This window comes from Platalea leucorodia (genome assembly GCF_965183815.1).
Source record: "Platalea leucorodia genome assembly, chromosome: 3".
NCBI lineage: Eukaryota > Metazoa > Chordata > Aves > Pelecaniformes > Threskiornithidae > Platalea > Platalea leucorodia.
Window position 1 is genome coordinate 106159562 of NC_138825.1, and position 13395 is coordinate 106172956.

A 13395-nucleotide genomic window follows, 5' to 3' on the forward strand; every position below is an offset into this window, starting at 1 on the left:
ACACCTTATGGCACACTGAGGTTTTAAGCATAGATTACGAGATCAGTGTTGGTCTTTAGCAAACACTTGAAGAACAGGTAATGGAAAAGGGAGGGCACCAACAGTAGCACCTGCGGTTTTCAAACAAAAGCAGTAAAATCTGTATGACTGTAGCCAAAGTGATTGTGACAAATGCTGTCAAAGAGGCCAGCTTTTCTTTTTCAAATTCATCACTGTCTGCCACAGGAAATCCACAAGACCTGAACTGGGAGCTTTAGGTGAAGACTTCAGGAATCTCGTTCCCGACACTTCTTACCTCATGCAGATACGGACAACGTAATGGTTGTTGGATGTATGTATTGCATGGGGTGGAGCAAAGCAAGCACGGAGTATGGGAACTAGGAGGAAACTGGGAGAAAAATGAGGCTGAAGGACAGAAGAAAAAAGACTATCATCAAGGACAGGGCTCTAGCATAGCTGTGTTGAACACGAGAAGGAGGAGGTGTTACAGCATAAAACTAGTCGGAGACGGTGCTGTTGGCAACTAAGGAACACGGCCTGGGTTGCTGACTGGAAAACAAAAAAAGGACTGCTGAGTGATGTGGTAATACAAATATGCTGCTCTGGCTTCACTCATGCAATCCTAACAAGTAAAAGGGCTCTTACTGCGCCCGTGCACTGCTGGTATCTGTGGGACAGGCAAAATGTGAACATAGGCTCTAAAAAGAGAAGATGGAGCCCCATTACACCTGTAGGATAAATGAGAAAAAGTGAAGGCTCCATAAGACACATTGTATACCCCACCCCCCACCCCGGGGAACCTACTGTGATAGTAACATGCCTAATTCCTGTTTCTGGATCTTATTTTCTTGTTTGATCTTAGCACTGAGTTTCAACGTCTTGTGTGCTTTAAAGCTATGATAGTCCTAAATGCATTTTAAGTACAAATAAAAACCAAATTATCCTTTTTTTTCTCCTTATTCTTCCCCCCACATTGATCTCTAAACATGGACAGATGTCCGTGGATCTGAAAAATGCACCAAAACTACTAGTTTTCCAAAGTATCAAAAAGCAATAATTCATCTATAGCCCAGCCCACTCATAAGCCTCCAATGAAATGAAAATCAGCTGCTGAGCAAAACAGGAAATCTAATTTGTTGGGGGAAAAAAGTAGGTGTGGATAATTAAGAATGTGTCATTTTACTAGTTCATAACATAAGAGTTTAAAAAGATTTTTTAAAAATGTATATGTCATTACAATTAATATAAATGGTCAAATTCTACTTGTGAATTTAGACCTTTGTGGAGTAGTATCACGTAAGAAAATTTTGTTATCTAATATTCGGGAGTTAGTCTGAGCTTTAGAACTGATACTAACTAGTAGTCTTATGGCAGAAACCAGAAGTGTTTACCTATTGCCAGACTATAAATAAACTCTTTGTATACTAGAGAGCCATCTTAAGTAAGAAATGGCTTTGAATTCTTGTCTTGCTATGTGTGAGTGGTACTATGTTCAAAACTTTGCAACTTCTTGAAAACACCTTGGACTAATGATAATTCTACACTTTGTGGAGAAAAAAGATGGTTTGGTATGTGGAAAAATACAAAAATAACCCATTTTTCTACAGCTCGGTCCATGAAATGATGAAAACAAATAAAGCCTGCATCATACTTTTCTGTGAGAGGGAATGTCTTACCCACACAAATTGAACTGATGCAGTGGAAAAGCTTTGAGAAGGATGCTTAATTTCATGGAGACACCTGTGGATCGAGGCATATGTGGTAGAGAACAGCCTTCCTTTCTACTAACAGAGGTCGCTTAGGAGTGCTGATACTGTTCATGACTTGTGTCTGTGTGGAAAATAACGCAAGCGGAGGCTTGCGACTCCTGTTGAAACATGCCTGCTAGTTGAGCAAAGGAGTTGTTTGGCCAAATGAAATGGACTTTTTTTTAAACAGACTCCCCGCTTGAGATGTGAACTACTTTAGTTACCTACCGTTCCTTCATATAATGAATTTGTGTTTACGTGATAGGATGTAAAGACACAGATAAAACTTTCTAAGGAAAGGAAGAAAAGAATTCCCTACTCTGATGTATCTGCTTATTAGTATTGGTAATAACCTTATTTACCCATTTTTTGCACGTGAACATCATTATGTAATCGCTAATTTGTTCCTTGCTTTCTGGATTTTACAATTGAAAGGCTGAATCCGTAGCATTTCTCCTAGTTAGACCAAAGGATTTACCTATTTGCTAACTTTCATTTGTCCTAATACTATATGCAATTGTTTCCACGATTCCATTCCTGAACACGCAATGTATGAATAAGAGATTCCTCTCCATGGCTGCATGTTTCAAATTAAGACGACAAGTAACGTAGTCGTTATTGGCCATAAGAAACGTCCGTGTTGAAGCTGGGCTACTTTAGGTTTATTTTAGGAAGTGTGGCAGAAAATACTTAAAGAAATGTTGAGGAGTTTAGTGTAAAGTCAGGATGCTAAATTACATCTAATGATTTAATGTATTACCTCTGCCCTTGCCACTAGAAAAGTCTTTTCTAATGTCTAGCCTCTCTTGTTGCAAAGCTGAACAAATTATGTCTTATTTATCCACACTGGATAGAGTGAATGGCTTGTAGCCACTTTTTATGAAACTGAATAGCGCCATCATGTTTTCCTGCAGTCGTCTTTTCTTTAGATTAAATAATCCCAATTCCTTTTAGCTGTTCTTGTAAACTGAGTTTTCTAGGTCTTTGGTCATCCATGTTGCTCTTCTTTGGACTCTTACAAGAAGCACCTCTATGTCTTCATGGTGCCCTTAATTAAATACAGTATTCCAGCAACAGTGATTATTTCAGGTGTTTTATAAACAATGATTCTATTTATAAATTCCAGTATGTTGTTTGTCTTTTTTCAAGCGTGGCATGGTTGACATGCTTATTTAGTGATCCACTACAACCCCTACGTTTTCTACAGAATTATCTGTCTAGCTATTCACAACTTGCCATGTATTTCTGCAGTTGATTACTCCTGCATGGCTTCATAATTCTTTTCTTGCCTTTAAATTTTATCCTGGTTTTAGACTATTCAGCTAATTTTCCGAGATTATTTTCAATTTCAAGATGGTACTCTATCATGATTGCTTCTCCTACACTACTGTCGTCCATACATATACTGTCTTTTATCACCCAAATGATTAATGAAAATATTGAACAATATCATACCCGTGAAGAAGCTGTGTAACGCTGCTCAATACATTTTTCCAGTTTGACAGTGAAGCACTAACAACTTATTTGTATATTTCTTCCAGCCACTTTTACATTTCTCTTGATCACATTTCCCTAGCTTGCTTGTGAGAATGCTATGCAAAACGGTGTCAATGCTTTAAAAAAATAAACTAAGATGCTTAACAGGTATTGCTTTTTCTCACTGACTCTCTCCACAAGATGTGTATTTTGTAACAGAGTTAAAATATCTTGGTTTGGCAGCATTTGTTACTGACAAATCCATACGGGTTATTATTTATCCCTTTGTCAGAGGTCACATTTTTGTCTCAGGTAAAGGTTGAGGACAGAATGTAAATTAATCCTTTTATATTCTTATGTGTCAGTTTTCTAGAAATACAGATCATTTGGAAGTACTTTTTTGTTTGCTTGATTGGTTTTTGTTTTTATTTTGGTGCATGGTGAAATTCCCAAAGTATTTGCAGGAATTAGAGGTACATCTAGGCAAAAAGGGAGGGGATAAACCCATAGTCATGAGAGGTGAACACAGTGAAAATCCCAAGAAATCCGAGTAGCTTAAAGTTAGTTTACCAATGCTACTAATAATACATTTTAATTGAATTACTATAAAAGCACCTGCAACCTATCTGCATTTATAAAGCTTTCATGTGTCTATATGTATATATACGTATATGTTACTCATACTAAAATGTACATCATAGATCCACAGCTGCACACATAAAGGGGCTGCCGCTGCCAATACAGGCAATTGTGTACTGAGTCAACTCTTGAAAAATAAGCTACAGCTGTTGTGTTTTGTTCTAGAACAACAAATTCACTATCTGCTAACTGTATGCTGCTATGAATAATTCACAGCTGAGGCACATGGACTTCTATATAATGACTTCCGGTAGGGGGTACACTTTATTTATTGCCAGTGTTTGCCAGATTAAGCCAGTTACTTCAAGTACTCTGGAAGGGGAATACCTTAGCCAAAGGACAATTCTTATTACACTCCTATGAATTTTTATGTATGAAACACAAAATCCGCTGCTTTGCTATGCAGTAGAATGTCATTACTGCTATGAAAAAGCTTACCTTTATCCTTCCATGCACATTGGGCTTACTGCCAACCGAGTAAGAAGCCTGGCACATCTTTTATAGTCTGTCATGAAAAAAGAGCATAAATAGATTACTAAAGTAAACGATTTTGCCTTTAAAAATCAAAATTGATAACAGTGTGCAAATTGTTGTTGTAATGAAAGTCCAATGAACACCTTCGTTTGAAACAGTATAGAAAACAGCTTCTTAGACTCAGAAGTGGAGTGTGTAAAAATTGTGTAACTTAAAGCTATGTCTAACGGGACATGTAACTATGCAACTGACTTCTGCATACCTATAAACAAATAGCATGAGTGCACTTGGAGGATCTCCAAGTGTATGCATGTATGAAAATTTATACATCTGTGTCTGTACATCTTAAATGTGCGATCTAAACATGTGGCTGTAGTATTTCCATACTAGAGGGAGAATAAGTAGTGCTCATCTATCTTTGAAATCCAGCCCTCAGTGAGCAAGTCTATCAATATTAAGTAATGCAACTTTCCAATAAATTTTCTTCCTGGAAAAACTGTTGAATTAGACAAATAACATCTCCTAGTCATAGGAATGTTAAGTCCAGCCTGAGTAGGTGACCACATCATACAAATTCATTCATAACTGTATCGAGTTGCATCTTAAAACTAGTAAAATTGTTTTTTCCACAGCAGTCCTATTGTTAGTAGTTCTTATTTTAGGTACCTTCTGCTTTTTGATGCATTCATAATAATGAGAACCAATGCAAAACTAAAAAATTAATCAAGAGATTTATTTTTTTTCTTTAACATGGCAAACTGAAAGCAAATTTTGTGAAAGCTGATTATGGATGGACAGCAGAGTAAATTACTTTTTAGGTGCCAATGCTACTATGCTGTGCAAAGTACTAGAAGGTATGCCAACAAAATGCTTTTGTACTGGCTACCATCACGTTGCAGCATCATAGATGCTTTTAATTTGTTGTTTGGCCTATAAATTTTTACATAGAATTAACCTGAAATCAGGATATTATCAAAAAGTAACATCATACTGTGCATGAAGAATTAAAGCAGGCTGTTTACCTCATTTTCCTAGAAGAAAGTTACTTTAAGGAGATGCTTGTCAGTCCAGTCCAGTGACTGATGTTGATTTTTGTTAGGCATTATTTCATTAATGAGTAACTACATCTAATGTTGCCTAGAGATGCAATGTTAACAATTCCTAACTCACAGCATAGATATGCTATAATTGCCATTCATACAAACTATCCAGGCATTATATTGGTGGGTATGTCACCCGTCAGGAGGAAAAGGCTAATTCAGACTTTAAGACCAACTAGTTTTTAGCTTCACAGCTTGGGGTACTCATTAGTGCTGAGTCAAATGATGTTTGTGTTACGGTCCTTATGAAAAAGGTAATATGACCATTTGCTTGTTCAAAACAGACTAGTTATGAACAACTTCCATCTCTGTCCATGTACATGGAACGTGATATGGTTAGCCTTTATCTGTAAATCCTTATCTTTCCAAGGTACTCCTAATCTGAAGCCTTACAAATAGGGAAAAAGTCTGCAATTCTTACCAAATACGCCTTTAAAATATATCAGGCTGAAATATTTATTAATACGTGAAACTTGGAATCTGTAACTCTTGTTTCTATTCCCAGCTCTGCTACTGACCCAACTGCTTGACCTCAGACAAGTAAAATAAAGTGTGCTTCCATTCTGAAAAGGCTGTACTAAAATAGCATCTGCTTACTCAACAGGTCCACCTCAGTATCAATCTGGAGTCACATCTACTGACTGATAAATGTCAATGTTTGATTTTTATTTTTTTTTAATTCTCTGTGCTGCCAACACTGATGAGAAATCATAAGCTGAATTTGCTTATTTGTGACCATCAGCACTTTTTTTTTTTTTAAACTAAGCCAAAACTTATACTTTTGTAATTCACTGAAGAGAAGGGTTGCAAGGATTCACTGTCAACATCACTGGTAGATGGGTAGCTGAACAGTCAAAAGAGCAAATGTCTATAAAATACGTTCTACATAAATAATCAACGAAAAGGAAATAGCCCCCCCACAAAGTCTCTGGTTTCGGCACTTACATGCTGGGATGGTGCAGTCCCTTGTATTGTGATAAAGCCGATGAAAGTGTTTACTACATTTTGGACTAAAGTAGAGTGGACCTGAAATATAAAGAAAAACTAAGTTATGAATCAGCACGGCTCACAGGAAGAAGAGTGCAGCTTATGGTATGTATGTGAAATGATGGATACCAATCCAAAATTAAAACATACCTGTTAAATGCTTTAAGAACTTGTCTTTCATCCTCAGATCTCTGGGAACTATTTCTGTTGGACAGAAAAAAGAATAGTCACTCTGCTGCACTGGAGTTATGCTTGCCAAGCATAGGATGGGGCAAGGGAATAAACTCTGTCCAGCGTACATCACCACTACATCTCGACAGATGCACAGAGGTCAAAAGCCCTTTGCATACAGTAGGCCAAAGAGGAAGCGTTTGTTTTACATAAGAAGCCAGTGTAAAATGCACTGTGAAACACACTGTGATGATGAAACAAGTAACGTCTGTTAGGTGTGCAGTCATGAACGATGATGACCGTTAACTAAGAGTCAGATTTTAGTTCTCTACGAATAACATTATAAAGTTTACCTAGATTTAAATTCTTCCAGAAATTTTAGTTCATGGTTGCTCAGAAATGGCACATTCCGCTAGAGGTCAAGACCCAAAGATATATTCAAGTTTGGTTTAGCGTCTTCTAATTCTCTTATGCAAATGTATCCACTCTCTTGTCACAGGTATGTTTGTACAAGCACTGTCCTGATGTCATCATGAAAACTGGACTGATCTACTTACAGGAATCCTTTTTTTCCCCCCTCTAGCAGTAAATAAAATTCACAGGAAATGATCCCAAGCAAATTGCTCTCTTCTGGCTCCCTACGTTTGTGGTTTACCGCCTTGCGTTTTGTGTTCAGCAGATGGCAAAATGAAACTGGTTTACTGAAATTCATTTTAGCCCTAACCCTTGCTTGTGTCTTCCTGATTTACAGCTATCTTTGATTGCTTTCCGTTATGAACTCTTAGTGCTGATTGTGTATGATACACTACATGGTGCTTTATTTATTTGACCATAAATGCCTGAGCAGCCTTTTTCATTCCCCTGGCACCTCTTATCAGATATAAAGCAGAGAGCATTTCCATCCAGATCTGATTCACTTGTGAGGTTAGACACTTCTCGAAAGTCATTCTTCATTTACTTCTAACTTTAGTCAGTGTAAGTAAAATTGACCTTATCATATTTGACCTAATTATGTCATGAAGAGCATTAAAAACACACATGCTTCACTCAGAAATTTCCCGTGGGACAGGCTCACTGGGAAAGTGATGCCAAAACTGAAATGAAAGACTCTAAGCAGTAGTTCCTTTTTAGAGTTGCTGGGAATAACTCCATTATAATAACAGAATGAAAAATCCTGCTCAGGAGTCAATGACACCACTACCAACTCATCTGCTCCGCAGCAGGTTTATTATTTACATAGATAACTGTTCAGCACAACCCAGACGTTTAGCACCAATATGCTGACATAGGGTGCCCAAAAACTATGCCCGTGTTCCACACTGAGATTCAGAGTTGTGCAGATCAGGGTTCCCTGCTTAGCCTGGCCTCTGTAACTTTTCAAGATTTATAAAACAAAATGTTCTCACTACGCTGATCTTAAGTGGAACAAAATTGTCTTCCTTTGTATATTCATTAATCATCCAGATGGAGAAGTAACATTTTCATGACAACCACCAACAAACGCAAATCACGAGGATATTTGAATATGAATATGAATGAGAATGAAGAAAAGGTACAATGAAGCTTTATGCGACGAATAAAAGCAAAATAAATAGCATACTAGCAAAATGAAAGCCAGTTTGGAAAAAGGTTGAGTAGACATCTGCTGGAAAATATTCAGAAAGTCGCTTTCAGGAGGAGGGGTAAGATGAGCAGCAGTAATGCCGTAGGGGTTTGGGAGTGACAGGGAACAGTGAATTAGAGATGGCAGCAGGAGAAGCCAAATCAACCTTCATCTGGATGCACAGAAGTACATCACGAGACTGAGCGGTAACTATCCATCGCTACGGGGCTCGGTATGGCTGCTGCCGGACTGCTCTACACAACCCTGAATGCCTTACAGACAAACCTGGGCTTTCACTGGAGGTTAGAGAAGAGCCATTCAAATGAGTAGAAGGATGATTTGCAGGGGTGTCCCAAAGTAGTCATAGCTTGTACAGCGACAGAGAAGTACTCTGTTTCAGTTCCCTAGTATTTCAAAGCTGCTACCTCCGGAGTACAAAAGAGACTAACAAGCAGGGCGAAAAGTTTAATGAAGCTGAGCTGCAGGAAAGACTTCTAGATGCAAGATCTGTAAGGACATACTATAGTCCTGCAGGGGAACTCTTGCTAGGGTCATTTCCAAGAAACACATAAACCAAGCACATTTCAGAAAGTGGTAAACTTCCAGGAAAAAGAGCATTTTCATCCCTTATCTCTCTGATCTCAGCCCATTTCAGTCTTTTATTAATAGGTTTTGTTCAAAGCCAACACACAGAAGTCGGACTTTCAGTCGAGAACATTATCCAGAGAGTAAGAGACTCTGAGATGTGAATGGAGGTTTTCTATTCCAAATTTGCCGCCTGTGTCAGTTTCTGATACCAAAGGGAATCTGCAGGTATTTTGAGTGGTGAATTCTTGATATAAAATTAGTAACCTGATGTGATGTCTGATTCACCAAGGCACTCTATAGAAAAAAAAAGATCCCCAAGTCATGGGCTGTGACTTACCCACTCTCTGCTCGTCCTGGTATCCTCCATAGTCAGCCACTTCCCTTCGATCTAAGTTATAGTCGTGCTTGGAGAAGTACTGCACCCCACTGTCCTTCTCCAGGTGGTACCTTTTCAGTTCCTGAATGATCTCCATGATCAGATTTAAGAGACTTTGCCTGTCCTTCAAATCTGCGGCGTCAGTTTTCTCTTTGCAGTTTCCTGCTGAGAGCATTAAGAGCACCAGCCCCAGCAGCCCAGGAGACCTCAGTCCACTCATCGCAGTCTGACCTGAAGGGTGCACCAGCAGATGAAAAGGAAGGGTCCGCCGCCGTGGGAGGCCTCCTGTTTCACTGGAAGAGGAAAACGGGGGTGGGTGGGAGGTGGGGAGACTCACGGGGGTGAAATGGGAAGCATCGCAGGGGGAAAGCGCGGAGACAGGCTCGGCAGGTTACAGGACGCGGGGGGGGCAGCCCGCCCCGGCAGCGCGGGGCTGGGCCCCCGGGGGAGCCCCGCCGCACCCCCGGGGGAGCCCCGCCGCTCCCCGCGGCTGCCAGCGCCCCGCTCGGCCCCAGCGCCCGCCCCGCCTCGCCGCCCCAGCGCCCCGGGCAGCGCCCGCCCGGCAGCCTGCGCCCGGGGCCCCGCGGGAGGGCGGGCTGCGCAGCCGCGGAGCGGGGCGAGGCGAGCGGAGCCGCGGCGGGACCCCCCCGCCCTGCGCCCCGGCGGGTGGCCCGTCGCCGCGGGCCCGCGGCCGCGGAGCGGTGCGGTGCGGAGGAGCGCGGGCGAGGGGCGCCAACTTTCCCCGAAGTTTTTTTTCTGCCGGGGAGCCGCGGCGGGTGCGCCCCCAGCGAGCCCGCCCGCCTCGCTGCGGGGCTCCGCGCCGGGGCTGCGGGCGGGAGCGGCGGGACGGGCGGTGCGCGGCTCGGGGGCAGCCGTCCGGGGGCAGGGAGCGGCCACGCCAGCCTTCCCCTTCGCTGCCCTTTCTCCCTCCCAGCTCGGGGAAGGGGCGCGGGCGGCCGCGGCCACGGCCACCGCCACGGGGAGTAGCAGGGAGCGGCGGCGGGGGACGCTGCCTCGTCGCCGCAGGCGCTCGCCTTCGGACGGCAACCTGCCCCCTGCGCGGGGGGCGGCTGCCCCGCGCTCCCCGCCGCCGCTCTCCCCGGCCAACTTCGGCGGGCGTCCGGCGGCGCCCGCCCGCGGGCTGTCACCGGCGCGGCCCCGCCGCACGCAGCGCTCCGGCCCGGCGGGGCGGGAGGGGTGGGGGCGTGGGGAGGAAGGAGGGCGGCGGGCCCTGCCCGGCCGCTTTACCTGTCTCTGCGTCCCAGACGCCGAGGTGTCTTCCCCCGGCAGCCGCTCCCCGGCTCTCCCCGGACGGCGGCAGCCCGCGAGCGGCGGGGAGTCCAAGTTTTTCCGCGGCTGGCCCGCCCGCCCCCCTCCCGTCCCTGCGCTCCCGCCGTAGCCGCGAACTACTCCATCGCCGCCAGCCCCAGCGCAGCCGCTTATATAGGCTATAGGATGGACATGAGACGGCAGATAGTATCGACTTGGAAGTGGGTGGAAAACAATAAAAGTCCACTTGGCAACCTCGGGAGCGTCGCTGCTTGCACAAGCCCCCCCTTCCCGCCCTCCCTTCCCTCCCGCCCCGGTCCCCCCCGTCCCTCCCCCTCGCTCGGCTCTCCCGGGCAGGGCTCAGTCACTCCTTCGCCTCTCGCCGACGTAAGGAGACGGTCCCAAGCGTGTGTGTGTGTGTGTGCGTGCGGCGCGGGAGGGGGCGGCGGCGGGAAGATGGGGACGGGGGGGACCGGTGTATGGGGAGGGGACGCGCCTCGCCCGAGCCTTTAATTAGAAACGCGCCGAGGAGCCTCTGAAATATTCATGGCCTTGGCGCGGCTCCCCGTCAGGCGGGTCCCGGCCCCGCGGCCGCAGCCGCCGCGCTCCCCGCCGCCCCCCGCGGGGGGCCGGGTGGCGGGGGCGGGCGGGGAAGCCGCCTGTTTACCGGGAACTCCGGGCCTGGCTGCGGCGGGGAAGGGGAGGTGTTGGGGCGGGGGCGAGCCGCCGGGGAAGGGGAAGGCTATTTTCTGCTCCCGCCGGCCGGGAAGCCCGCGCAGCGGTGGCTGGAGCGGGGTCTGGGTGGAAGCGGCGGGCGTGTCGCCTTTCTCGCCGATTCTGGGCAAGGGCAGTCCCGGGTGGCGAGGCGGCTTCCTGGGCTCTCGGCGCGGCGCTGCCTGGAAGCGCTCCCAGCGGGGCCGGGTGGGGCGAGGAGGAGGAGGAGGAGGGGGGCGAAGGCAGTGCCACCGGCAGCAGAGCCCCGCCGGCTCCCGCAGCCGCCGGCTCCCTCAGAACAGGGTGACAGCCCGAGCCACGGGCAGGCGGTGGCCCGGGGCAGCCGGCGACGGGGGCGACAGCCCCCCGCAGAGCCTTGCGCCTCCCTGTGAAAGCCAGACCCCTCCTGCGAGCGCCGCCTCCCGCAGCGAGCGGCCGCAGCCCGGCTCCTCCGCGCCTCTCCCCGCGGAGCCCCTCGGGTCGTGCGGCGCGGCGGGGTGAAACGCGACCCGGCCGAACTTTCCCGCGTACTTTGACTGCGTGGACGAACCTCTCCCTTGGCAGCCGAAACGGGGGAAGGCGGCGCCGCCTCGCCTGGCGGCCCTGCCGCCCGAGCCCCCGCAGGCCGCGGGCTGGGAGCGGCAGGCGCGCGGGGCGCGGCCGGGAGCGGCGGGCAGGGCCGCCCGCCCCGCGCTGCCCCCACCCCTGCCCACGGCCGGCAGGTAGCGCGCGCCGCCGGCCGCGCCTCAGGCGGCGGCAACAGCGGCCCCCGGCGGCCGCCGCCGAGCCCCGGCCCGGCCCCGCCGGCCGCCGCCAGGCGGCGCTGAGGGGCGCGGCCGCCGCGCGGGGCCCGCTGCCCGCGCGCGAGGGGCCGGCGGGCGGCCGTTAACGGTCGTCCCCGCTGCCCTGGCAGGATGCGCCGCTTCCCGCCGGGCCGAGAGCGGGCAGCGGGGCCGCAGGGGCAGGCTTCTGCGAGCTCTCGGGCAGACTACGGGGAAAACGGTGATTTCCCTTCCGCGACGCTCCCTGCACGTCTCTTATTTTACGCGATTGTATTCCCCTATACCTATTATTTATCTTTCCTTTAAAAACAACATATAAATGGCATGCATGTCCATTGCTACAAAAATCTTAGCCCACGCTGTCGCAATGAGGTTACTAAGAAAAGGGGGGAAATTATGAAGAAAGACACCCAGAGGCAAGACTGAGCAAGAACCCTTTGTCAGGAGTCCAGAATCCTACCTCCTCTTTGGCTTCATGGCTTGTTTCCAGTCACCTTAAGACTCAGGCAAAAAAATAAATTGAATGAGCAGTTCAAAGGTGAGAAAGAACAGCCCTTTGCATGACATAACTTGGTATGGCTATATTTACAAGTTAGTCGTACCAAATCTTGACACATTAGGGTCACTTGATGGAGACAGGGAAGATGGAAAAACGAGCCAGGTAGCATACAGCCTGGTGTTCTGTTTCTGCGATTACATTTCAAGTAGTCCTTCACCCAAAGTAATCTCTTTCTCTTTGGAAAAAGGTAGATACAGCCGCAGAACTGAAAGAGGTGTTCGGGAAGTCAGCTAAACACCTGGGTGGATTCTCCCCTAGCTTACAACTGCAATTTCCGTGTCATTTTTGGTCACCATCCCGCAAGGAAGGAGCAGCCTGTGCTTCGAGTACACACCAGTTCAACTCAGGAATGTCAGGCTGCGTCTTTCCTAGTAAGTTAGATGTACCCAGGCATGTCTGGCATGTCTGGCACAGAGACCAGCTGGCATGGAATGACCTGCGAATTGTTGAATAATATGGTTTATGTAGCTTGCTTCCTTTTGAAGAGAGAGTGGGCATTATCAGAAACCGCGCTAATCCCTCTTGTGAGGTAGCTCCGCCATGAGTCTGGGAACGGGATGGCTGGCACGGGCCAAAGACACACCAAGGACAAATTAACAGCATAGACAATTTTGTTCCAATGCTCAGGAATATTCCTTTTAAATTTATTAATGTAGACATAGACTCAGAGTACAATGGAGATATTAATGGAGCTATGAGGTAGATAAATTAACAGTCTGTTGCCTTTTTATGCATGCAGAAACTGAGGCAAGGGTCTATTCTGATTTGTTTACACTGAATTATACGAAAATATGTATAGCTCCCATGACTTCAATGGAGTTAACTGAAATTCACACTGATAGATCTAGGATCAGGATTTAATGTTCCAACAGGTTACATTTTCTTAAGTACATTTTCTTAGGGCTCCAT

At 46.9% G+C, this 13395-nt stretch overlaps 1 protein-coding gene across 1 annotated transcript; it reads right to left on the reverse strand.

Moving 5' to 3' along the window:
• Positions 1-4303: 4303 nt before the first annotated feature.
• On the reverse strand, positions 4304-9382 carry ALKAL2 (ALK and LTK ligand 2; the record flags this gene model as incomplete). The annotated part of the gene is made up of 4 exons (XM_082306617.1): positions 4304-4368; positions 6383-6463; positions 6575-6628; positions 9124-9382. The coding sequence occupies 4 exons, from the start codon at positions 9380-9382 to the stop codon at positions 4304-4306; spliced, it is 459 nt and encodes a 152-aa protein (XP_082162743.1).
• Positions 9383-13395: the final 4013 nt, after the last annotated feature.